Source organism: Oryzias latipes, chromosome 16, assembly GCF_002234675.1.
Source record: "Oryzias latipes chromosome 16, ASM223467v1".
In the NCBI taxonomy this organism is placed as follows: Eukaryota; Metazoa; Chordata; class Actinopteri; order Beloniformes; family Adrianichthyidae; genus Oryzias; species Oryzias latipes.
In genome coordinates, this window is record NC_019874.2 from 22728337 (window position 1) to 22751286 (window position 22950).

The 22950-nt window shown below is 43.1% G+C and overlaps 1 protein-coding gene across 3 annotated transcripts in view; it reads right to left on the reverse strand.

Moving 5' to 3' along the window:
- Positions 1-1440: 1440 nt before the first annotated feature.
- The window catches only part of LOC101169064 (forkhead box protein O6), a 30258-nt gene continuing 8748 nt past the window's right edge, over positions 1441-22950 (reverse strand). For 2 of the 3 annotated variants that reach the window (XM_023964250.1, XM_011485618.3), the window contains exons 3-4: positions 20114-20248; positions 1441-4844 (exon numbers count right to left, since the gene is read on the reverse strand). In XM_023964250.1, the coding sequence (XP_023820018.1) occupies positions 3156-4844; positions 20114-20248 (1824 nt within the window). In that variant the 3' untranslated portion in view covers positions 1441-3155. The remainder of the gene's footprint in view (positions 4845-20113; positions 20249-22950) is intronic. The other variant, XM_004078283.4, reaches the window with a different exon arrangement.

Here is a 22950-nt window from a genome sequence, read left to right on the forward strand (position 1 = left end):
CCATCCACACCTTTGTTGTTCTCTTTCTCTCTTTTTCTCACTTTTTCCCTACAGAGCTGTTTTGCAAAGAGGAGTCAATTAAAACTGTACATCTAAGTGAGAAATATCTGTTTGAGTGTGTGCGCCTGTGTAGTTTCATAACTGGGCTGTGCACTTTTTTGTGTGAATGTGTGAATTTGTGGTATTTTCAAATGTGCGCGCACAAACATTTGGTATGGTGTCTGCCTTTGTGTATGTGTGTGTGAAAGAGAGAGAGAGGAGGCGAGGGCTCCCCTGGGGCCTGGCAGTATGGCGGTGCAGTACTGCACAGTACTCCTGTGAAAACGCCTCCAATGGGACCAGGACAGCTGTGGCCAACCTATACTGATTCTTGTGCCATAACAAGCCTGGTTACACACTTTCATGCACAAACACACACATCACTTCAATCTAGGCAAATGTGTCTGGCTCTGTGGCCTCATTTTGTCCCGCCAACAAGAATTCTTTTAAAATGCAAATATTTAAGTTTACTTTTTTTTTGCATTCTCCAAAACAGGCGATGCTTCCCTATTTGTGCGTCAGATACTATCCCTTTTATTCTCCTATGTTGCTCATGACGCGCATTCTCCTGCGACACGGTGACCCAATAAATATGACAGCAAGCTGAGGTTGTCACCTCTGCGCGAAAAGAGACATGTCTTAAAAACGAACAAAAGAAATGAATTAACAAGAAAAAAAACTACACTTGTTCATTGTGTCAAGCTTTGTACGCAAGCAGCTGAAGGAAACCTTACACGACAAACGCAAATAGCTCCTGAAAATCCACTTAAGACTTACAAGATTTGTATGGAAAAGGTCACTTTGCTGTGCTTTTCTTGATATAAAAACATTGTTTATGGAAGTACTTAATAAAAAGTAGCAAAGACAATTTTTTTTCTTTAAATCTGATTTATTTAACAGTCACCAGATGATGAGATACATTCTCTTAAAAAAAAGAAATAGACAACAAAACTGATATTCCTTTTGAGATTTTTAAAAACTATTGTACATTTTTATATATAGATTTTGTACAAAAGAAAAGTAAGTTAAACAGGCAAAAGAAGAATGACATCTTAGAAAGCGAAGAAAGAAAATAGGAAGGAACTGGAGTGGACTCAAACGACTATCACATTTAGGGAGGACAAATACCAGTTTCTTTTATAAATAAATATGAGAAAATTAGACATCATATATAGCTCTCTTTCCAGGGGATTGCTAAATGTCTGTAGCATAGAATTTAAGACAGTGGCTTTGTGTAGCTTTTAAAGTCCCAACATATTCCACGCTGAAATTAACAGGACTCAGCGCGGCTAAAGCCCCTGAAATAAAATTATTTACCTCAATGATGGGTCTGATAGTCTGTGCCATGCTTGACCTTTGGCTGCAAGAATAACCCCCACTCCACCCTTAACCGCCTTCATACGAATACGTTTTTTTTTTTTTGTGCAGTATAGATCCGAGAGTCTCCTTGAGGGAACTAGAGACTGGGGGGGGGGGTCCTCTTTTTTTTTTTTCTTTTATTCTTTTTTATTTTATCTCAAGGCCAGTGAAAATCAAGCAGCAGACTCCCCCACTCACAAACACAGAAACAACTGGGCAGAGCACAAATAAAAGACGTGCTCACTATTGGAGCTCAGGAAGGTCATACTGCACTATACCAGCATCGTTTCACCAATGAATGCAATCCTTACATTATGGATATTTCAGTTATGTCCTCATCGGTCCTTGTAACTTCAACAACACAACATCAACTACAAGACAACAGAATAAATACACTAAATGTGGATGCAGATGGCTTTGTGGTGAAACAACCTCTGGATGATGTGGACTCGTGCTGCTCAAACCTGCTGTTAGATGTCCCCTTTGCTGCTGTTGAAGTGCTTAAAGCTCAGGTTATAGCAAACAGAACACAGATAATGGAGATGATTTACAATATTACTTCCTGTTTTAGACACACATATTCAAGAAGCATGGAAACCTAAAAAAATGATCTTACTAACACAACAGACTTTTGTACTATCATTGTCTCCAGCTTTCTTTTGTTTTCCGTTTCTGAGGAGGCTTCGAACAGTGAGATTGGCTCTTCGCAGTGCAGGACAGCAGGCAGATTGACTTGGCATTAATCACCATTTTGTCTGACTGCTTTTTGGCGCAATGTGTTTGGAGAGGCAAGCAGTGGCCTGGACAAGCAGGGGTGATAGAAGAGAGGACAGCGTGTTGGATTCTCAATGATGACACATTGCTGCCGCATCACTTTGCAGATTAAAAGCAAGATGCTGAATTTCAATCAGGTCACATTGATGGCTTGGTGTGAAGAATGGTCGCTTTGTCTCCACTTATGGACAGGGGGAGAGAGCGACAAACCACCATGCAAAGCCCAGGTGAGACAAAGTGATACAACATTTTAATTCACCAAATTGCATGCCAGCCACTAATGATGGCATCCATTTAATGACTGATTATATTCTCCGACCAATATCAATGGGGTGTAAATAAAAAATTGCACCTATAAGAAAAGTCAAAGCACCAAGGACTTTGTGCAGAAAGCTGTAAATCATTGAGCAACTAAAAATAAATAATTTTAAACTATAAATATGTAAATAGATACTTTTTTGTCAGTTGGTAAACTGCTAAACTGGACTCTAGTTAATTAAAATGTATAAAATTGAGTTAATTGTAGATTATAGGTTGTACAAATTTGGAAAAACTGTATGAAATTAAATTTATGAAGCTTATGGATTTTTTTTTCTGGTTCTGTCAAATTTTGTAGCCACCTTACAAAACATGCCAAGCTCTGCCTGAGCTGCTCTGTGAAGGCATTGCACCGTGAGATGTGACCCACTTACAATAAAGTGCATTCAAAGTTCAGTTCTCATGGCAGATGAGAAGCAACGTTGGGCAAGCACAGCTGAGAGATTGTCATCACAGTACGACTGATATGAAAAAAACCTAATCTGACATGAACCATATCTCTCTATGAATGGGAGATTTAAATAAAATACAAATGCAAAGACAACAAAAGGACAAGGGACTGTTAGTCCTGTATTCTGTGTCAAGTCAGGAATGTTACACATGAACACAGTGCTTGATGGGTGGGGTAGTCAGTTAAAAAGATGTCTGATGTGTCACCTTTGACTTTAGCCAGGCACCCAGCTCTGGTTGCTATGGGCTTGTTGTGAACCAGATAGACTGCCCATTCCCATCCCCATGCCCACAGTCACACCCATTCCCATGCCCATGCCAATGCCAACTCCCTGGGCGAGGGAGCAGTCAAAATTAAAGTCCATCTCTTCTCCAGAGTCCATAATGTCATGGAGGAGTACAGACTCTACATCACAATCCAAGCTACCTTGGAACATGTCAATGTCCAGATCAGCTGGTAGTCTCTCGTGGTAAGGTTGATGATAGCTGTGGTAGTTTGTACCAACACTACCGTTTCCCATCCCCTGAGCATGGTGGTATAGTCCGTTAGTCATGCCCTGGTGTTGTGAGTCTGGGTAATGATTGTGACGAGGGTGTGGGGTTGTGGCCACATGGCAGGAGTCCTGGGGCATGCCAAGCATACCTGCAGGGTTCGGTGGAAGAGTAGTCGAAGCAGGGAGGTGGGCGTGCGATGGGGGACTGTACAGGTAGGGGGATTTGTGATTATAAGTCTGTAACTGATTGCTGTTTCCGCGTGGGGTCAGGGGTGCCACTTGGGGTGGGGTGTGGTTATGGCTCCGGCTGAGACTGTGACTATTGTGAGCGAGGCTGTGAGGTGAGTTGTGGCTGGTTACATTGTTGCAGTTATGATTAGGAGTATGGCTGTGAGTTCTGTTATGGCTGTGAGCTCCAGTGTGGCTGTGGTCATTATGATGGACAGGGTTGTGGCTATTATGGTTGGATCCTGTTCCATTTGTTGCTTGACCCATCATCGGATGCCCTTTCCTCTCCTGTCCCATCATCATGTCCTTGGAACAGTATTGTTGCCCAGCTGAACCACCTGTTAATAGACTTTGCAACGCATTTGTGCTGGAGTATGCTAGCATAGTTCCAGAGAAACTGGCTGGCTTGTTCTCCTGAATGGTCTGCATGGGTGAATGATGATGAAGCATACTCATGCCTGTCACACCATATCCTGCACCATAAGAGGCCTGCCCCTTCAATCCAGAGTTGTAGTGGTACACAGAGGTTTGGTGCTTATGCCTCCCAACAGCTGAATGCTGCTGGTGTTGCTGCTGTGAACGATGATGATGATATCCATCTTCCATCATTGGCTCATCCAAACTGATGGCACCTGTGAGATTAGCCAGCTGAGGCAGCTGCTCAAGAGGAGGACAATGATTCCCTGCTGCCATGGATGGAGACCGGGCACTGGTTGGTGAGGGGTAGAGATGAGGGGAGGTAGAACAGGACAGGCCTCCCTCTTCTGGTTCTTCTGGTTCTCCTTCAGCAAGAATAGGTGACAAACGCCCACTTAGAGTGGAAGCTGATGAGCTGGCCCTGGAATGTAGGTCTGTCCAAGCATCAAACTCTCCATCTGTTCCAGATGTGCCTCCAGCTCCTGAAAGGCTTTTCAGTGATGGGCTGCCATGGTCTGGGGAACTTTGGAGCCCCACAACAGAATTTCCTGCACCAACCCCAGGGCGACCTACTCTTTTGCCTCTGATGCGACCTTTGCTTTTTAGGTATTTAGTGCTGTTATCCATAGAGACTGCTCGTCTCCTTGGGGCCTTGCCCATCTTCCCTCCATCCGGGTTCAGCATCCACCATGAACTTTTTCCTGTTCCTTCATTCTGTACCCGGATAAAACGGGTGTGAAGGGAGAGGTTGTGCCGAATGGAGTTCTGCAGAAAGATAAAAGAGAGAAATGTGAGATACATCACAATAAATGGATAACAACACAGAAATATGTGTTTCTTTTTTAAATCTGAATTTCTGAAAAATAGGCATAGTTAATGTCTAAAACTCTACCAATTATTTACTTTTAAAGAAAGCAACAGAAAACCTTTCAGAATTTTTTGGTGTCAGTTTCAAGGTTCTTGGTAGGAACTGCTGGTGCAAATCACTCTCAAAACTGAGCTCTCATTCAATTGTCATAAAACAAGATCCAGTCAACTTGATGCAACCTGAATTGACCTAAGACATCACTCTTGAGAGATTCCCTTTCTGCATGTCAGTCCTCCCACTTTCTTTTCCATCTAACCACTGCTTCTCTCTTTAGCTGGCGGATGTAAGCCGCTGAGCTTGAGTGTACTGTATGTTTGAAGTTGGTGCCAGTCTGGCTTATTTCCAGCCTTGTCTCTTTCACTATTTTAGCCTGTATGATGGGGGTGGGGGTTGGTTGTATTGCAACACTGAGCCAGGAGCAAGGAAGGCTAATGGATGTATCCCACCCTCTGACATCTACCTTCACAGCCTATCTCCATCCCCCTCCCTTGCACTGTCTTTATCACATCCTCGTCCTCTTTTGTCACTGAGAGCTACATATTTCAACTTTTCTACTTATTCTCTTTTCTTGGTTTACACAATTCTTTGAGCAGAAGTCATTTTTCACCTCTGCGCTCAATCTCTCCCCCTCCTCTTATAAAGTGTGCCACCAATTACATTCCTATTATCCTGTATGCCTGAAGGTTCAGTCAATGGCTCAGTAATTCATAAGATCAAGAATTCTTTCTGTCATTATCATTTACATCTTGAAGGGTTGCTAAATGTTGCTGTTGCATTTCTGCTCTTTGTTGTGCATGCTGTTATTTGATGCTAACGCAGGAAAATATCAACTCAAAAGCGTCTCCTATGTTGTGGTAATATGTGGATTATTTGTATTCAGACAGAACTGCATGGCAGGGAAACAAATAAATCAAATTGCAGCAGGGAAAACACATAAATGGGAGGCGAGCTGAATTCAGGTGATCTGTGAATGCCTCCTTGGGTTATCTTGCTGTGACACCTCAGGCATTGGGTAACTATGGCAACCGGGTAAACGTGCAACAGCAGAACTATATCATATTGTGGTGAGAGTCAAGAGTCAGAGAGAGAAATGGAGGGAGAGTGGGGGATGGGGGAAAGGATGCAAGAGGAGGTGGCTGTTTGATGCTGCCGCTCCAACACTAAGCACCCTTTCATCTTGGCAGTGCAGGTCCGCAGGGGATGCCCACTCCCTGCTTCTGACGACTTCTCTACATGCCGCGCCAACTCCCTGTCTCACTGTGGCGGGATCATCCACCAATCACACCACTCCAAATCATCCCGCCACAAAATCCTGTGCATGACTGAATTAAAACATATGTAAGCTTTCACGGTGTTCCACCAGTGTCGGTTGTAAATGGGACATCTTTCAGAGAGATGAACCACTTTGCACTGCCACTCTGTGTGACCTGTTGGATTCAAATCTCGATTTATCCCCATCTATGAGGGAAGAGCAGTCCCACTGAACTTGGAGGGATTTGTCATCATCCCAAACCCTCTTTATCTGATGAATCCACCTGCTAGAGAGATTTGAGAGATTTCAGATGGTAGCCAGACATGGCATCATCTCCACCATCATCATCGCTGGCTGCTTGCGTTCTGACATGCAATTTTCAGCACATGTTTTTGTCATTCTGTTTGTGTGCATTCTGTTTGTGTGTGTGTGCTTTACAACCTAAGAATAGCTCAGGTTACAGGTGGTTCCACCGTGGGTGTGGTTATGTCAGCCTCCTGTACTCTGAGTCAGGGGCAATTTGGCCTGCCCATGCCCCTAACGCCCCCGAAACAGGCAGTCAGTGCTAATCCCCCTCCATCCCCAAGTAATCCCAGACAATCCTGGGCTAATCCCAAGTTGATTCAGGGGCACTCCCAGCTGGGTGTCTCACACAGAGCTATGCCAGGTCACCACAGACACAACGAGCAGCTTCGATATGATATGATCCTACAGCAAAGCAGCATCAGGAGACTGTGTAAAGGGGGGAAAAATGCGATATGGAACTTTCAAAGCTGAAGAGCTAAAGCACTCTTAAAGTGTGTTTAATACAATAGATAATGAGGCAGTGGGTTGACATTAACCATACTTTGACATCTCAAAAAAACTACCTTTATTCTGTGCTGTGTCCTTGAGAGTTAGCTTTACCACATTTCGCCCCTTTGGCTTGAACAGAATAAAATTGAAAACTTTATTATGTATTAAATATTCATAAAATGGAAATTCTCTTTCAGCCCCCTGGCTTGCAGAGGCAGACGGATGAGGCCCACTGAAACATACAATGACAGAGGAACACACACATCATGTGCTCGGGCCCGGGAAGCTACTTCCTATTCAAATAATACCCCTTTAATACAATGGGGCTGGGAGAGAAGGCTCTAAATAATGAATGGAACCTCAGCTCAGCCTATGCAGAAAGATCCAGTTTGGTTCCATAAAGAACCAATAGAGCAAAAGGTGGAGCTGTAACTCTGTTACCAGAGCGGTCAACCATCATCAGATTTCAATCGCAGCTAAGAAATTTTGATCAAAAAGCAAAAGAGGTCAAGGGGCAGTGATGGCTTAGTTTGTGATTTGTTCATCTCTCAATCTGAAGAGTAGTGGTTTGATGCCCAGTGATACCACGTGTAGAAAGGTTTTTAAGCAAAATACGAATGACCAAAGTGACCGAAATGAAGCCTGCATCCAGACGAGATGTTGCTTTTGTAATTAAGGTGTATTTACATAAGAAGTGCTTTAAAAGTGAAATGCTGTAAAATGCTATGTAGGATGTGATTAAGGTTAGAGAGGACCTACAAAGTTGTGGAAAATGTAAGGTTACTAGCTTACAGACCAGTCAAAGCCAATTAGCGTGAACAAGGCTTTCAAGGATGTAGCAGAATCAGCTTGGGTTCAGCTCCAATTAAGTCCTTAAAATCCTGATATCTGATTTAGATATTTAGACAATAGACACCACAGCACAGGATGGGATTCTTTGTCCTCAGATTAAAAGCTTAAGCTTTTTAAAAAACAAATCTGACATGCAGACACTTTTTCCACAACATACAGGTGGAATTAACTGTGGGTAGTGGCGAGGGTGGGGGGTTATAAACTTACTAAAGGAGAATTGTATTAAATCCAAGGAAACACATAAATGCATGAATTCAATCAGCCAGATGACAAATACTTGTTGAGGAGCTGAAACGGGATTCTAGTATTCACCCTAATAGGTTATTTTAGAGCCATTCATTTAGCTCTTGTATATCTCAGAACACTAGTCAACGGCTGTACTGTTCTCCTTCCATAGATGCAAACTCTGTTTACTTCAGGAACCAAAGAGGCTTCATCAAAGCTATGAATCAATGAAGTTTAAAGACTATTTGTTTTGGGGCTTTGTACACATCAAGGTCTGACTGAGCTACACAATCCACCAACATTAAAAGAAAAAGGTGAGTAGGGCCGCTCTATAAACCATGTCCTCAGTTCTCACAACAATGTGTAACCGCCAAAGGTTTATGTGCAAAGAGACCATGCCCACTTGCCCGCCTTGGCCTAATGCCCAACACACCCCTTCATTCACCCCTCCCAAAAGAGACTGAAACATAAAGAAGGCTGTTATTAGATGGGGGCAGGGTTGGCTGTACCTCAACCGGCAACTAGCGAGATACGATGACTGACTGGTGAGTTTTAGTAATGCTGGTGGGTACAGGATGAAAAGGGTGGGAATAAGAGGTACCACAAGGGGCCCCTCCAAACTAGACAAAAGAGTGCCCTGAAATGCCCCTTACTCACTCCCTCGCCTTTTTTTTTCTTCATAGGCCCCCCCGTCAGAATCCACTTAGGGTTTTCCCGCTCACACACAGAGGGGCGAGGAAACAGGTCAAATGGTCTGTAAGACCCAACTTGTGGCAAATGTGTTCTCATTCAAACAGAACTTAGTGAGAAACCAAGGCTGGTGAATAGGGTCTGAGAACCGGGAAAAAGAAACCACTCACCCGATTCAAACTACCTCAAGGGTAAAGCAGTGTGGTGCACTCGCCCAGCTAAGAACACAGCAGCTGTTCTTGTAGTGGCACCGGGTAAAGCCGTTTGCCACACTCGACTGGTATTACCAAACCATTTCATGCAGAATGGATCCATTATGTATTGTCAAAGGGTATCCCTCCATGGTGCACATTCATTTGATAAGCCCAAATCAACGGGGAGTAACAGAAGCACTAACTGTGTTTATTGTGATGCTGTTTTTGCCTGTGAAGAAGGCAGGAGGGATCAGGGGGAGGGGAGGTTTCAACACAGGCAGTTTTGTTCAGCGCAGGAATGAGTTTTGTCAGCTAAGCCTGTCTCCAGGCTATTGGAGGAAATTAGCGCCAGCTAAATATTCACTCCCTGTGATTGATGTTACAGCTTGTGTTGTCCCTTTGAAGGGAAATAAAGAATTTAGAGTCATGTGGATTAATAGGGACAGAGTTGGAGGAATTTTATTTGTCTGAGGGGAGACTTGAAGCATGGCGGAGGGGCCTGATGGAAGCATAGATACAGCATGATGACGCTCTGATGCTATAGTGTATCAGAGGGAAAAGACAACGCAAGAGAGAGTCTGACAACGAGTACAAGGAAAATTGGAAATTGTGCCTCTATGCGTGTGAGAGCAAGAAAGAGAGAGATGTAGTTTGCCTGAGAAGCCCAGAGCCAGTTGATTAAAATCCCTTTAGGAGGCTTCTTTAAGAGAGACAGATGGGCAGAGAGGGCTGTTTTGGAATGCAATCAAATTGAAAAAAGATTAAAAAGGAGTCTCTTTTATTAGGAGGTGAGAAACAGTTACTTCTCTGCCACATGCCATCATCGCCTCCACAGCAGTGGTCACGAATGCACTGGCATGCAAGGCACAAAGCAGCCCTTATTGAGAAGGAGGCAAACCTGGAGTTCTGTGTTTCAAACTTTCACAGTTGTGTTTCTTGTATTAGAAAAAGCGTGCTCTACAGGAAGGCTCCAAGTTTAAAATACTTTTTTCAAGTAAGATTTGATGTCTGGGGGTTTTCAAATAGGCATTTTTTTCAAAACTAATTTTCACATAAATTCAGGATCAAATTTTGGCAGGTAAAATTCAAAGGTAGGGTCTTGTGGCTGCAGTTGTGCTACAGTGGACTGAGTTTGCACAGCGGAGTGATTGGAGCACTGAGAAAGGTGCTCTAAATCCAACTCTATTATTCCACAACACTGCAGGAGTGCCATTTAGAAAAAGGCTTAAAATGGAAAGCAAGTGTGTACTAGTGTGTCTGGTAGCCTCAGATCAGGAAGTGGCTGTGGAGAGGGGCGTAATGAAGTTGGTGGGGGATTCCAGCCTGACTGTGCACTAATTGCAGCCAATGGCTGGCAACTCATCAGCTGTGCCCACCCTGGCGCCAAGGGAAGGGTTGGCATCGAAGGGGATAGTGTGGGATAGAAAAGGGCTGCTGCAGCTTTTGTCAGTAAAAATAGATGCTGACAGATTAGAAGAGCATCTGAGACCCTGACAGGGGATCGGAAAATCCGTGATGCCAGGGACAGCCAAGAGTTTCCGTTGACCACAAAGGGGACACGAAATGGGCATCACGTCTTCCTCCTACGCAAAAGACGGGAGAGCCTCAGTGTTGGTGTGGGCACATGAGTTAGCACGTGCCACAGTGCAGCATGGGTGTGGTTTTTCCACCGGGACCTGCAGAGTAGGCAGACCTCACAGCCTCCCGTAGAGGATTCACACAACAGGTGTTTGGCCCGGGCCACCTGTGGGGCCGGCCGCCTGTTCCTACTTCACACTTCGTCTAGGGAGCAAACTAACATTTTCCACTGGGCTTGCCATCCTTTTGTTAAAGCCCAACACGTTTCTGGAGAGGCTTTTATGGCTCTTTTTACAAGATCTGCAAGATATGCGTGCATGCAAGTCAATCTGAATTTATGGGTACATGTGTGTCAATATTTGTTTATCAGTCCATTTAATAGCCAACAGCCAAAGTGTGGATTTGATTATAGTGAGAGCTTCCTCTGCTATATAGAAAGAAATTGTCAGCTAACAATACAATCGATGCAGAACCATTTTTTTTCCTCACACTAAGGCTCAACATAATCTCATTCATAACAATGAGAATCTCATTTCCTACATTCTAAAGGTCAGTGCACACCTCCGATCACACTTTAATAAAAAATCATTCTCAGCGTTTAATTTAATTTTAGCAGAGCAGAAAACTCATAGGCAGCCATGCACATGGCATGCAAAATTCATCAGATTGTCCCTTTGATTGCTTCAATTTCTCAGTATAGAGAAGAATGACCACAATTACGAAGGAAAAATTACACAAATAAGGACCACAGGGACAAATCTGCGGAGGGCATGGAAATAAACAGCGAGACAGAGAAAAGACAAACAGGCTTGTTCTCTGTCAAGTAAAGCACAAAGTTTGGAGAAACTTTAGGGCTGACAATATTGGGGGCAAATACTAAATATGGTCTTCATACATCCTAATCTGCACACACTTCATCGATATAAACTGCATTCACTCCCCACATTTTTGGACAAATGCACACATCCCCCATGCAGAAATGTGTTGTCCCTTTAAAACCCATACATTGCTTACATATGCAAATGCTGCACAAAGCCTGGCACACCGGGCACATTCACTACTGCAATGCCAAGCTACCAGTTGCTAAGGAGACCTGTGGGAGAGGGAGGATTCCTTATTGTTGCCATAGCAGCCGGCTCATTCCCTGCCAACTCTCCCTCAGGGAGGAAAAAAAAAAGACAAGAGGTGGGGGGTGAAGTGGGTAGAGGTAGGGGGCAGCGGTTTAATAGGGCTATGAGGTGCAGGGGGAACTTCATTAGCCATCAGTGTGCAGTGCACCAACCAGTGCTCCCCATGAATTCCTGCCCACATGCTACACTTCAGTTTGAAGGCTTGCACTCACTCAAGTAAAGACCATGGACTCCACTTATTCATACACCTATGTGGAGAAGAAGAATGCATGAGAAGCAGCATGCTTAGAATGAAAAGCGGAGTTTATCTGCACAGGGAAGAGGCGTAGAGGGCAGAGGTGGGTGAAGCATAAAGAAGGGTCTTGAACGCGATGAGAAAAGTGGCTGGGATTGAAATCACAGAGGCTCTGGTAGTTAAAGGTGATATGGAGACAGTTCTCGGTGTCTCTGTCTCCCTTTGAGCATCTTTAAGGGACAGCCTCCAACTCCGCACACAAAGAGGCATTGTGCACTCGAACACACGGCAGATGCAGTAGGAGTTTGTGTCATGTACAGCAGTGTTTCTCCACTCAGTTCGCAGAAAACTGTTTCCAAGCATCTTCTACACACCTCTGGGAAAAGCTTTGTGTAAAGCAGCCCAATTAAAAAGTAAAAAAAAAACCAGAATGTTTGAAAATGCAGATGCTAACTTAAGAGATTGAGGTGCAGTATGTCACATTCAAGGTTATGAATTTGGACCTAAAAATCCAGTTTTTCACCACTTTTTTTTGATAACGTCGACATTTTGTGTTGAATAAAAATTGTGGAGATCTTTTAAAGATATTAAAGAATAATCCTTCGGAAGCCCTTTGTTCCATTATTTCTTTAAAATCCTTTATGTGAAAGCACAGGAAAAGTCCACTATGAAATAAGATGTCCAATTTGCCACATCTATGGCCTAACATTAACGTTTTCAGCTTCTTATTATTTATATATTGATGCAGTGAATTTTACTTTGATTTAAGTAATAAAAAAAAAAAACATCTCTTACAGAAATCCCCAGACTAGTGATTTATCAAAAGCTTGACACGGCTATACAACATTTTTATTACAAACTCAGATGTGGCAAAACTTGTTTTATATTAAGAGAAACTATGTTAAAAATTCTGCTATTATGAGACTGGTTCAATCAATTTACAAGGATGTTAAATTTGGCAGGAAAATGTCTAATATAAAAATGAACCCTTGACTTATCATTCCACAAACCTATGGAATGACCCGTTAGAAATCCAATTTCATATCTCTTTGCTTAATTTTTATTTTATTTTTGCTTGGTGACATTTTTTTTTGATTAAACTATTTATGATTACATTCTTATATTAAAAAATAAATCTGTGTTGGAGTGGTAAAGATTCTCCTTTAAAATAACATTTTGTTGCATTTATATTTCAAATAGTATTTGTGTTCCAAATAAAAATTTAAAAGCAATTTTTAGAAAAAAACAAACTTTTAGATGTTTTGTTTTTGTGTCAGTGTTGGCACCAGTTCCAAACAATTAGTTTCTGATTTTAAGGCCAACTCAGAAGAAGTATAACATGTTCCAGTTTCTCAAATGGCCACTGGGGGTAGGTTTCAGAAGGGAGGAATTCTTCATAGACTATGATATTAAAAAGTCAAGTTTTAAACAAACAAACAAAAAAAAAATTCTCTGAAAAGTGAGCTGAAACTCGTCAAAATTTTGTTATAACCAGTCCAGTTTAAAGATGTCTCTTTCGGAACACAGAAAGCCATTTATTCACGGGTCATGGGGGTTGCTGGAGCCTATCACAGGTACTTCAGGGTACACTCTTGACAGTCTGCGTAAGGAAGATTTTAAAGTAACTTATTAAAAAATATGAATCGTGTTTTTTGGACTGTGGAAGCAATGAAGAAAACCTACACATCCATGGGAGGACCATACATACTCCACACCTAAAAAACCCAGCTGGGATTTGTAACAAGGCCTTCTTGATGTAAAGCGACAGTGCTAACCACACCACTCTGCAGCCCAAACACAAAAATCACAACTCAGAATTGTTGCATGGGAACAAAAAATTGTGAACTTTGTATGGATCCGAGCTCATGTGCCCCTGACCACAGTAAGAAAATGTGAGTGAAATCAGGAAAAAGTGACTCTACAGCATGGTCCAGGCGATTTCTGTTTTCAGGAGCAGCATTTCCATACAATGACCAACTAGCCCGATAACCAACGACTGCCTGAAATCCTTATGTTTTAAGTGCCAATGTGCAGTACAGTAGAGGGAGGGTATTAGACTTGGAGCAAATGAACTTTGTTTAGACATACATTGAAAAGTAGCTCTCGCTTCTCATCACAACTTCTAAACCCCCAAACTTCGGCTTTGTCTGTGTGGTGCAAGACTGTGAGGATATGTAAAAGAGGGTGCTAAGAAACAGGCATTCCTGTAAAAATGGAACGAATGGGTAAGATGGGGCCACAAGGAGACAGAATTTATCACTCCTCCTTTCTCCCTCCATTTACTGAAACAAAAAGAGCCCAATTAAGTCAGTTTGAGTTAGGGTCTTCTGTGTGTGTATGAGTGTGTGAGCAAAATGTGCACCCAGTCCACAAGCGCATTTGCAATAAAGGGAAATAGGGGGGCAACGTCCTGTAAGTTGCGAGACTGTCTGAGGGAGGCTGATGGGAAGGGTGTGTGGATGCGTGTGTGCGTGGGAAGGGGGGGTACGACTTGCTCCCGTTCCAGCCTAAGAGGGCCAAACTTGCTCTCAGCTCCTCGGCAGGAGACGCTGAAATATTAATCGCCACGCTCCTGCCACAGACTGGAGAACACAATCGCTTCAAACTCCCACCCTAATGAGTGTGTTCATGAAAGGCTAATGTGCACAGATGGGGGGCTGATGACTGGATAGATCACAACGGGGAGGGTGGTGGGGAGGAGGAGGGAGGAAGGGAAGGTGGAGGGAAGGGAAATTTTGTCAGTACCCGCTGGTGATGGTGGTGAAGGGGGGATAGGGAGGCTTGCCATGACCTTTTAAGAGGCTCCTGAAAACTTAATTAAGGCGAGCCCGGTGCTACTCTTTCCTCCTTTTTACTTCCACACACATACAGGCTTTGGAGTTGTGCTCACATACCTGCACACACAATATGCAGATTTTTTTTGTTGTTCCCTCCACAGATACACTTCATGCTAGGTAGACACTTCTACAGATGAAAAACTCAAGTCTTGAAGACTTTTTTTAACAGTTGCCTGGTCTTATTGACATACTCATCTTAAAAATGATAGAAAACATGAGTTGTCATTAAAACTGCAGAAGCAGATATGTTTTTTTCACTCCCCTCTACTGAAACACTGGATGGAGCGAGTCCACAGAGCATAGAGACACAAGTGGAGCAGATGTTTTCCTGAAAAATCAACTCCAAGAAAAGTCAGAGGTACCGTCACAGATGGACTTAAACGAATCTAGCAAAAACAAGAGCAGTGTAAAAGACTGAAGTGCCCGTCGTGAGACAGGTTAGCTTTACCCTACTGATGATGTGTTGTTGCAATAGTAATCTCTGCAATGGTAATGGAAATGCTCAATCTGACCTTGTGACGCGCTGTTGATGCAATTCTTATGGCTGCGCTTGACTTTTTTTTTTTTTTCCCTGCTGATCCTCTCGACCCTGGCACATCTCCATCTACGTCACTTTAAGGTTCTTTTTAAATAGCAACATCTGAAACTTCTCCAAACCATGAGACTCATCTCAGCATTGTCTTCATCACATAGAGGCCACCTACGGATTAAGAACGTCCTGCGTAGACGCACATGCAAACGCGCTCTTGTGAATCAACATGCGTACTCTCACTGCATCTAATTAGAGGAGTGAGATGCCATGACCTAATTCCAAACCCTCCATAGTACATCATGGCATCTGTTTGGATTAGGGCCTTATATCAGAAGCTGTGCAAGAAGTATAGAATTTGAGAAGAACTGATTGTGAATCTTACAAGGAGAGGTCACATGTAAACAAAAATGCTTAAGCATGCAAAAAGCACAATGGAGTCTTATATGGAAATTTATTAGGTGTCAAACTGAGCAAGTAAATCAAAAGATCCATATGGGGTATGTCTGCCACAGATTTAATTTGATTCTGGTAAGAAGAAATTTGTGAATTGTTGCAAGTTTTATTTTTGGAAGCTCATTTTAGTGAGCAGCATTTTTTAATTGTGACAAAACTGAGTTCTGCAAACCTTTAAATGCCTTTCAAATTATCATTTTAAATTTTGGAGAGTGACTGGTATATGCTGAGTCCTTAACGACACTTTTGACTTGACCACTTTATGGCTGCTGAAGATGTTGGTCATTGATGCAGAGGAATAAAGGGCTGTCAATCTGTTTGGATTACACTTTAAATTTTGGGGGTTTTCCTTAATGTTTTTGGTTTTATAAAAATGTTAACAGTTTTTTTTTATTTATACACATTTATAATGCAAAAACAAGTCAAAGTCCAGAGAATTAGGTTGAGGAAATAAAATGTAATGTCTATTTCAAAATAAAAGTATAGTCGTAAGAATGAAGTTTACAGATTAAAATGGAATCACTGAATTTTCCTAAATCCATCCAGCATTAGTGAAGTGGTTTATAATTTTTCTAAAAAAAATGCTCGTGTACCAGTGGGATTGCAGTTCACAAAAGCTTTTAGTGATAAACATCACAATAGAGTCATCCACATTCCTGCTGGCTGAAAATCCAGTGGACTGTCAGTTTATTTCAGCAGTTTTAGTTTCGCATTTCAACTCCATTCTCGATTATTTATTACAATATTGAAAGTATTGTAATAAATTAATATAAAATATTTCCCACCTTTTAGAATTTTTTCTTATTTTTACAGAACCAAATATTCAGTCAGAACACACTTTATCATTTTTTTAATTTTGATCTACACGTACACCCTAGGGGTTGAACGTGCGTTCCAGGACGTGCTAATTGTGGGTTCTTGAATGTGCGTTTTGCCCATGGTGTTCACACCGGACAAGCAGGGAGGGGCTTCTTCTTCTTTCAATTGCATGTCCAGCAGTAAAAGAGTCTTGGTATACGAAATGTTAAAGCAGTGCAAATCTGGCTTCAGGCTTTTCCTCACACAGCTCTTTTCCGATCCATGACAAACTTGGTGTCATAGAATTCCGGCCAGGCGCAAACCACAATTATTAATTTCTCCTCCTAGATCCACATTCACCACCTTAAAGAGCCGCCATCCATACGTTACTACCAAATCCGAGTACCCAATTGGTCGACCTGGTTTACTTTTAACCCGTGAATAATGGCTGCGCGTTTCGTGACGAATGAGCGTAAGAGAACACATTTTTGTGGGTTTACGTAGACTTTTCATCGGAAGTGGCCGCTTGAACGCACGTTGCAGAGGGCGATGCGAATTTAGCTTCATGCGTTTTAATCATTAATAAACGTGTGTTAATCTGATGGGGAAACTTCATGAATACAGGTTGAACCGCCGGGAAGCTAAAAGAGCCTAAATGAATGCTGGGACCAGCTAATCAATAGATCCGTGATGACGCCCTTGAAGCCTTTGATCTACATAAACCTATGGACAGATGCGGCTGGATGGAGGTGTATTTTGGATAGGAGCTGACCACTGCTTGGAGGGGTTCTATTAGTGCATATGGAGTCAGTCATGGTCACATACACACAAATGCACATCTGTCAGCAGCTTTGCATGAGCTGAGACATGCAAGTGAAGAGGTGCTACTCCTCTATATGTTCTGTGTGTATGTCACAGCACTCCTGGAAGAGGGATGCAGCATTTCCGCCTGAATGCGGTTGTCAGTGGGCATCACTCAGCCCTGCAGTGTGGCAGGACGCGGGGATCATTAGTGGAGACGGAGGAGGTGAGAGAGGGAGCAGAATGGAGGAGAGTAAAGCAAAAAAAAAAAGGGGGGAAGAGGGGCAGTGACTGTGTGAGGCAGGCGGTGTGTCTTAATATCCATCTTGAGAGCATTACACACACGGCAATGCACTTTCCACTCAGTCACGCAATCACCTCACCGCAGAGACCCCTACACGTTACCTTCCTCTGTCATTTTCTCCCTCTGTCACTCTCTCCTCCTTTCCCTCCATCTCTGACAGACCCCTCTGTGCATCTCTCAAACCGTGCCCTCACTTCAATATGGTGTGATGCAGCTTCCTTTTTCTCCAGATCCAGATTTATCCATCGTTCCCTCGCTCCAGCTTTCCATCTCGGCACTCTGCTCCACACGTTAACCCACTCTGCATCACACAGCCAATCGTCTCCATGCCCCGAGGATCACCGATAGTTGACCTGCTCTTAACCGCAGAAAGGTGAAACAACTGTTTTACACATGGGGGACATACGCTTTTCTCACTTCTTCTCCACCTTTCTCTCACTATTCATCTTAACTCTTCACCCCCCACTGCTACACACACCAGACGATCAGTGCTTCAACCACCGGCTGATTCCATTTTTATGAGACTTTTACGTCATGCCACCTTTTCTGTATGTTTTGTGTGCCACTATATTATTTCTTGTCTTACATTTAAGTAAACAACCCTCCTGATCATTCCTCCAGGTGTTTGACCTGCCCACCAGCTCTTCAAGTCGACAAGAACCATGACTCTGACATTTAGAGGGAAAAAAAGAGCCAACCTTAGTAGATTAGTTTTGTTAGCACAAGTGCAGACTCACCCACCACTTGCTTTATTCTGAAAGATGCAGGTCTCGGGGTCCATCTATTTGCATTACTGTCATAGCTTTTCTCGCACCCATATTAGGTCGATTTGGTGAAGCGTTGATCCTAGTTCATCCTAGTTTGATCCTAACATGAGCAAGTTTGGCGTTTGACGCCAGTTTTGAACACATAAGCACCCCAACTCTACTGATGACAAGCAAACAGCGATGTGAGGCTGAGAAAGGTAATGTGGCATTATGCCACCTCAACTGGAAGACTGGGGAGTTTTAAGGATGTGGAGTCAGAAACTGGAATAGAGTGGTGTGGGTGGGAATGAAAGTAATGTAATGGAGGTTCGTGTGGGACAAATTTTTGTATGTTTGTTTTGTTTTAACACCGCAGCTTGTGCTTGCAGCCATTTTTTATTGCTCACCTGATGCTGACACACCACAAGAACCAGAGATTGGTGACTTGAACCCAAGTTGTACTCAGATTTCCCAAACTTGACTTGTTAACCCTTGTGCTATCCTAGGCACTTTAACATTGGGAGTTGGGTCATCTAGACCCCACTAGACAGTGCGCTGAGCCTTTTTTCTTCAATGATTTGTGATCTTCACTGGTGTCCATGGATTACATGAAATCTTTCCACCTTTATCCACCTTTGTCATGGTAGGGAGAACACGTCAATGCAAGGGTGGGGTCATAGGATAGCATAAGGGTTAAACTCAGCCTCAAGAGCAGAAGACTTGGCCTGACACTTTGAGATTTGGGAATTGTAAAAAAAAATTTTAGTTGTTGGTTTTTACCTTTTAGCTTTAGAACACCGCTGTTAGGTAAAAAAATAAAGATTTATTAACAATGCTACAGCACTGAAGGTTCAAACACAAAAAATGTTTGTAAGTGCGCCCACACCAAAAGGCTTTTGAGCTTTTTAAAAGCGTTCCCAGTGGTCTTTTATTTATGATTATTCCACTTTTAGCCAAAATCAAAAAAATCTGTGTCGTTTTCTAGGACATAGTTTTTGCAGAGAGGCAGTGGTTCAATGAAAATTCTGAGAGCTCTTTGTTTGCATGTTTTCTAGCTAGCTAACAGCCCCTTACACCTCAAACCTAACATTAGCGGTGCAACAAAAATGGCAAGCAATATTGGAGCTATCCAGCTATACAGTTTTGAGCCAGATGTCAGCTCGTACCAAGAAAACAAAGACGTACATGGATCAAGTTGTCTACAAGTGTATGCATCAGAATGGAGCGGAGCAGGTATCTCGTGGCCCGCCCAGCAAGTTTTCTATGTCACAATTATGCTCTTTTTCCAAAGAGGACAACATTTTTTCATCTGCTCCTGATTCACATGATCTGAATAAAGAAATACTCAAAAAATGTAATTTTAAGCTTAATTTTCTTAATATATGTCCTTCATCGTCAGAAAAAAGCCACACGAACATATTAAAACACCAAAACATGATTTTAATTGGAGTGGGTTTTTAAATACAGTCATTTGATAACAATTGGTGATATTAAAAAGTTTGTTTTGATAAAAAGTAATAGGACTTGTCTTGACTTTGACTTAAATGCAGAGCATGTACTCTTGAATTAGTAAAAAGGGACTTGTGAGCATCTCTGACAAGAACACAATTTTCTTTAAACTCACAGCTATCCAGCATGCTTCCTCTTTTGAGTTAAATCCTTTCCGTGATTTTGCATTTTTCTTTAACCAACTTATTACATGTTTGACATTTCAAATGAACAGGGACAGCTCGTAGCTACAAACCTTTATCCTGTCACACAGATGCAGCTTTGACCCCCTCTGCTGCCCTCCTGGCACCTCCCTGCCACACGTCTGGACGTCGGCTCGGCTGTTCTCCGACCGCTTGTAAGGATTTGAGAAAAGATGCTGCTTATCTGACTGGAAAGGCAAAGGGGGCAAATTACCGTTGCACAACTGCCTACAAACCGTTGTGTGTCATGTGATTAGCCTTATGTAAGAGATTGCGCGCATCTGTGCGAGTGTGTTTCTGCAATACCCCCCCCCCCCCCATCCTCCCTGCCCCTGGCCCACGCCATTTACCCATTTTGCACTAATTGAGAGATCTTTTTTCAGAAGCTGTTATTGCACTCATTTAATTATTTATTTTGACGGGAAGCAATCCGGTGGCTAGTGAAGAGATTGTGTGTGCGTGCGCGAGTCTGTGTGGACCAGAAGAAAAAGGGATGCGAAGCAAGATTTGGTCAGCGTATAGCTTTTTTGACTAAATGTGTTTTAAAGGGTACAGCGACTGTAGGCCAACTGTACTCTGTGGGGCTTTGCATGCATGAACAGGAGGTACAAATCTTTCTCCATGTGTGTCTATATACTGTACGTGTGCACGTGTGTTGCATCTCAGAGTGCATAGCTTTTTGAGTGCAATGGGACTGCACTAATGGATACACACTTGAGCTGAAGTGTGCAGAGTGTAGCTGAAGTGCAGCCAAGTCTGGATCCTAGTTCTGCTTAGAAGCTCCACAATCTACTCCATAGTGTTCCAACTCTTCGTTTTTTAAACTTTTTCAAAACCTATATTTATCAGTTTAATATTTGCATCCATTCTTTTCTGGCTGCATGAGCTTCCCCTGTCTCCCTTTCAAATTAAGAGTCCCGGAGCACCAACTGTGGATTACAATTTTTGTCTTTGCCCCCGCTTCCCCCATATTGTGCAGTGAAGAAAACAAAATAAAAGAAGACGACATGTTCCCACCAGTAGTCCTGACCTTTATCAAGTGCCGGCGCTTGAGGCGGGGGGAATGAGACATTAGAAAAATGACTGGACATTATTAACCCCTGCTTCCTGACACACACTCTTTGCTATAACAGCTGGTCTGACGTCGGTTCTGATTCCTTATTCCTTAGAAGGCTTTTCTCTGACAGCAAAGGTTAAGCCAATGCTAGCTGATCAAACTGTCGATAAAAATTTCATATGCTGGGACACATCACATGAAAAAGAGAAAAAGAGCTACAAGTCCACCCTGACCTGCCAGCTCAGATTGTTTAACTGGGATTGATCCGTCGATGCCAGCATTTCTGTGTGTGCCACTTCCTGCTGAGAATTGATGTTTCATTGTAAAGCAGCGGCGGAAGCTCTTCAAATGATCAACTTCTGAGGAAAAAAAAGCTGGACCTGCGAGGTAGAAACCGAGCGTCGGTGCTGACAGTTGTAACCACTTTGAATAGGACTTCACCTCTTCGTCATTTTTTCTTTTGACCCGTTTTTCACATGCACATGACTGACACATGTGCGTGCGTGGCTTTCCTTCTTCTCAAGTCAATCAATGAGCAGAGACAATTCCCCGAGTGACATTTACAGAGAAGAAAGAGATCCATTTATCACTTTAGTTTTGGGATAATAAAAGAATGACTGAATGAGCCAATACGGATGTGTGCGTGTGTGTCATGGGTGTGTGAGAGAGAGCACAAGAGAACAGGCAAAAAGAGGGAAAAAGATGAAAAGGGGATTTCAAAAGCACATGAAAAGAGCAGGAGAAATAAGTGAGGGTAGAGGGAAATGAGTGATAAAAAGGCTACTTTGTGGGGAGGACTCTGTGTGTGAAATAGAACAAGTGAGGAGAGAAGGGACGCCTGTGAGTGACTGACAGTGAAAAGGAGAACACGAAAAGAAGGGTACAGGGGGAAAGCGCCTAGAGTACGAGAAGAAAAGGGAGACAGACAGGGAAGGGGATAGAAAGACGCTCTTGGCACAGAGAGAAAACCAAGGAGAAAGAGGAGACGGGGAGAAAAAAAAAAGAGGGTCGAAGATAGAAACGTAAAGGAGACAGTCGAGAGACAGAGCAAGGCAGACGGATTGGGTTCATTCAGGGCTATGAGCAGACTTTGCATTCAGACCTCACACGGTCAGCATACTAAACACAGTACCCTGTGTCCTGACCCAGATTTGTGCCGTTGACATACTATTCCAAATAGGGAAAAATTTCACCCTCCCTCATGATTGTAACATACCTCAAAACCCAAACCTTCCCCCTCGCCCCAGCTGGTCTCACAGTCACCTCATAACCTCACCCAAATCCTGCACCGCCCCACACATATGCTGGCTCTCCCACACAGATTTGCTCCCGCATGGGTTGTTTCACACATAAAAGCCCACTAAACCATGAATTTTTTTTTCACCCGAAAGTTTTGGCGTCTGAAGGGTCCGTGCTACCTGAGGTGACCTCTACAGCTCTATCCAGAAGACTTCCAGCCTCAACATATCAGCCATCCATTAGCATAACAAGCATTTTTCCTGAACATATCTCTTGCTGCATCTCCTCTCCAACGCCCTCCTTTTTTTTCCTTTTTTTTTTTTTCCTGTCCACCTGCTTCAATCAGTCAGCATTAACTACATTTCCCTTTCGGAGGCAACTCCCTCCATCACTCGCCGAGCGCAGGTAAACTGATCATTGGCCCTCACGCAATCCTTTGACCCGTGACAAAAGCTTGATAGACAGTCCCGGAGAAGCGAAGGACCCGGCACACGGCTGCCAGGAAGGGGTGAAGAGATGAAGCGCAGAGAAATACGCTTCTTACGTCGCTGTACATCATCCCTTTCTCTTGAGCAGACGGGGCAATATGCACGC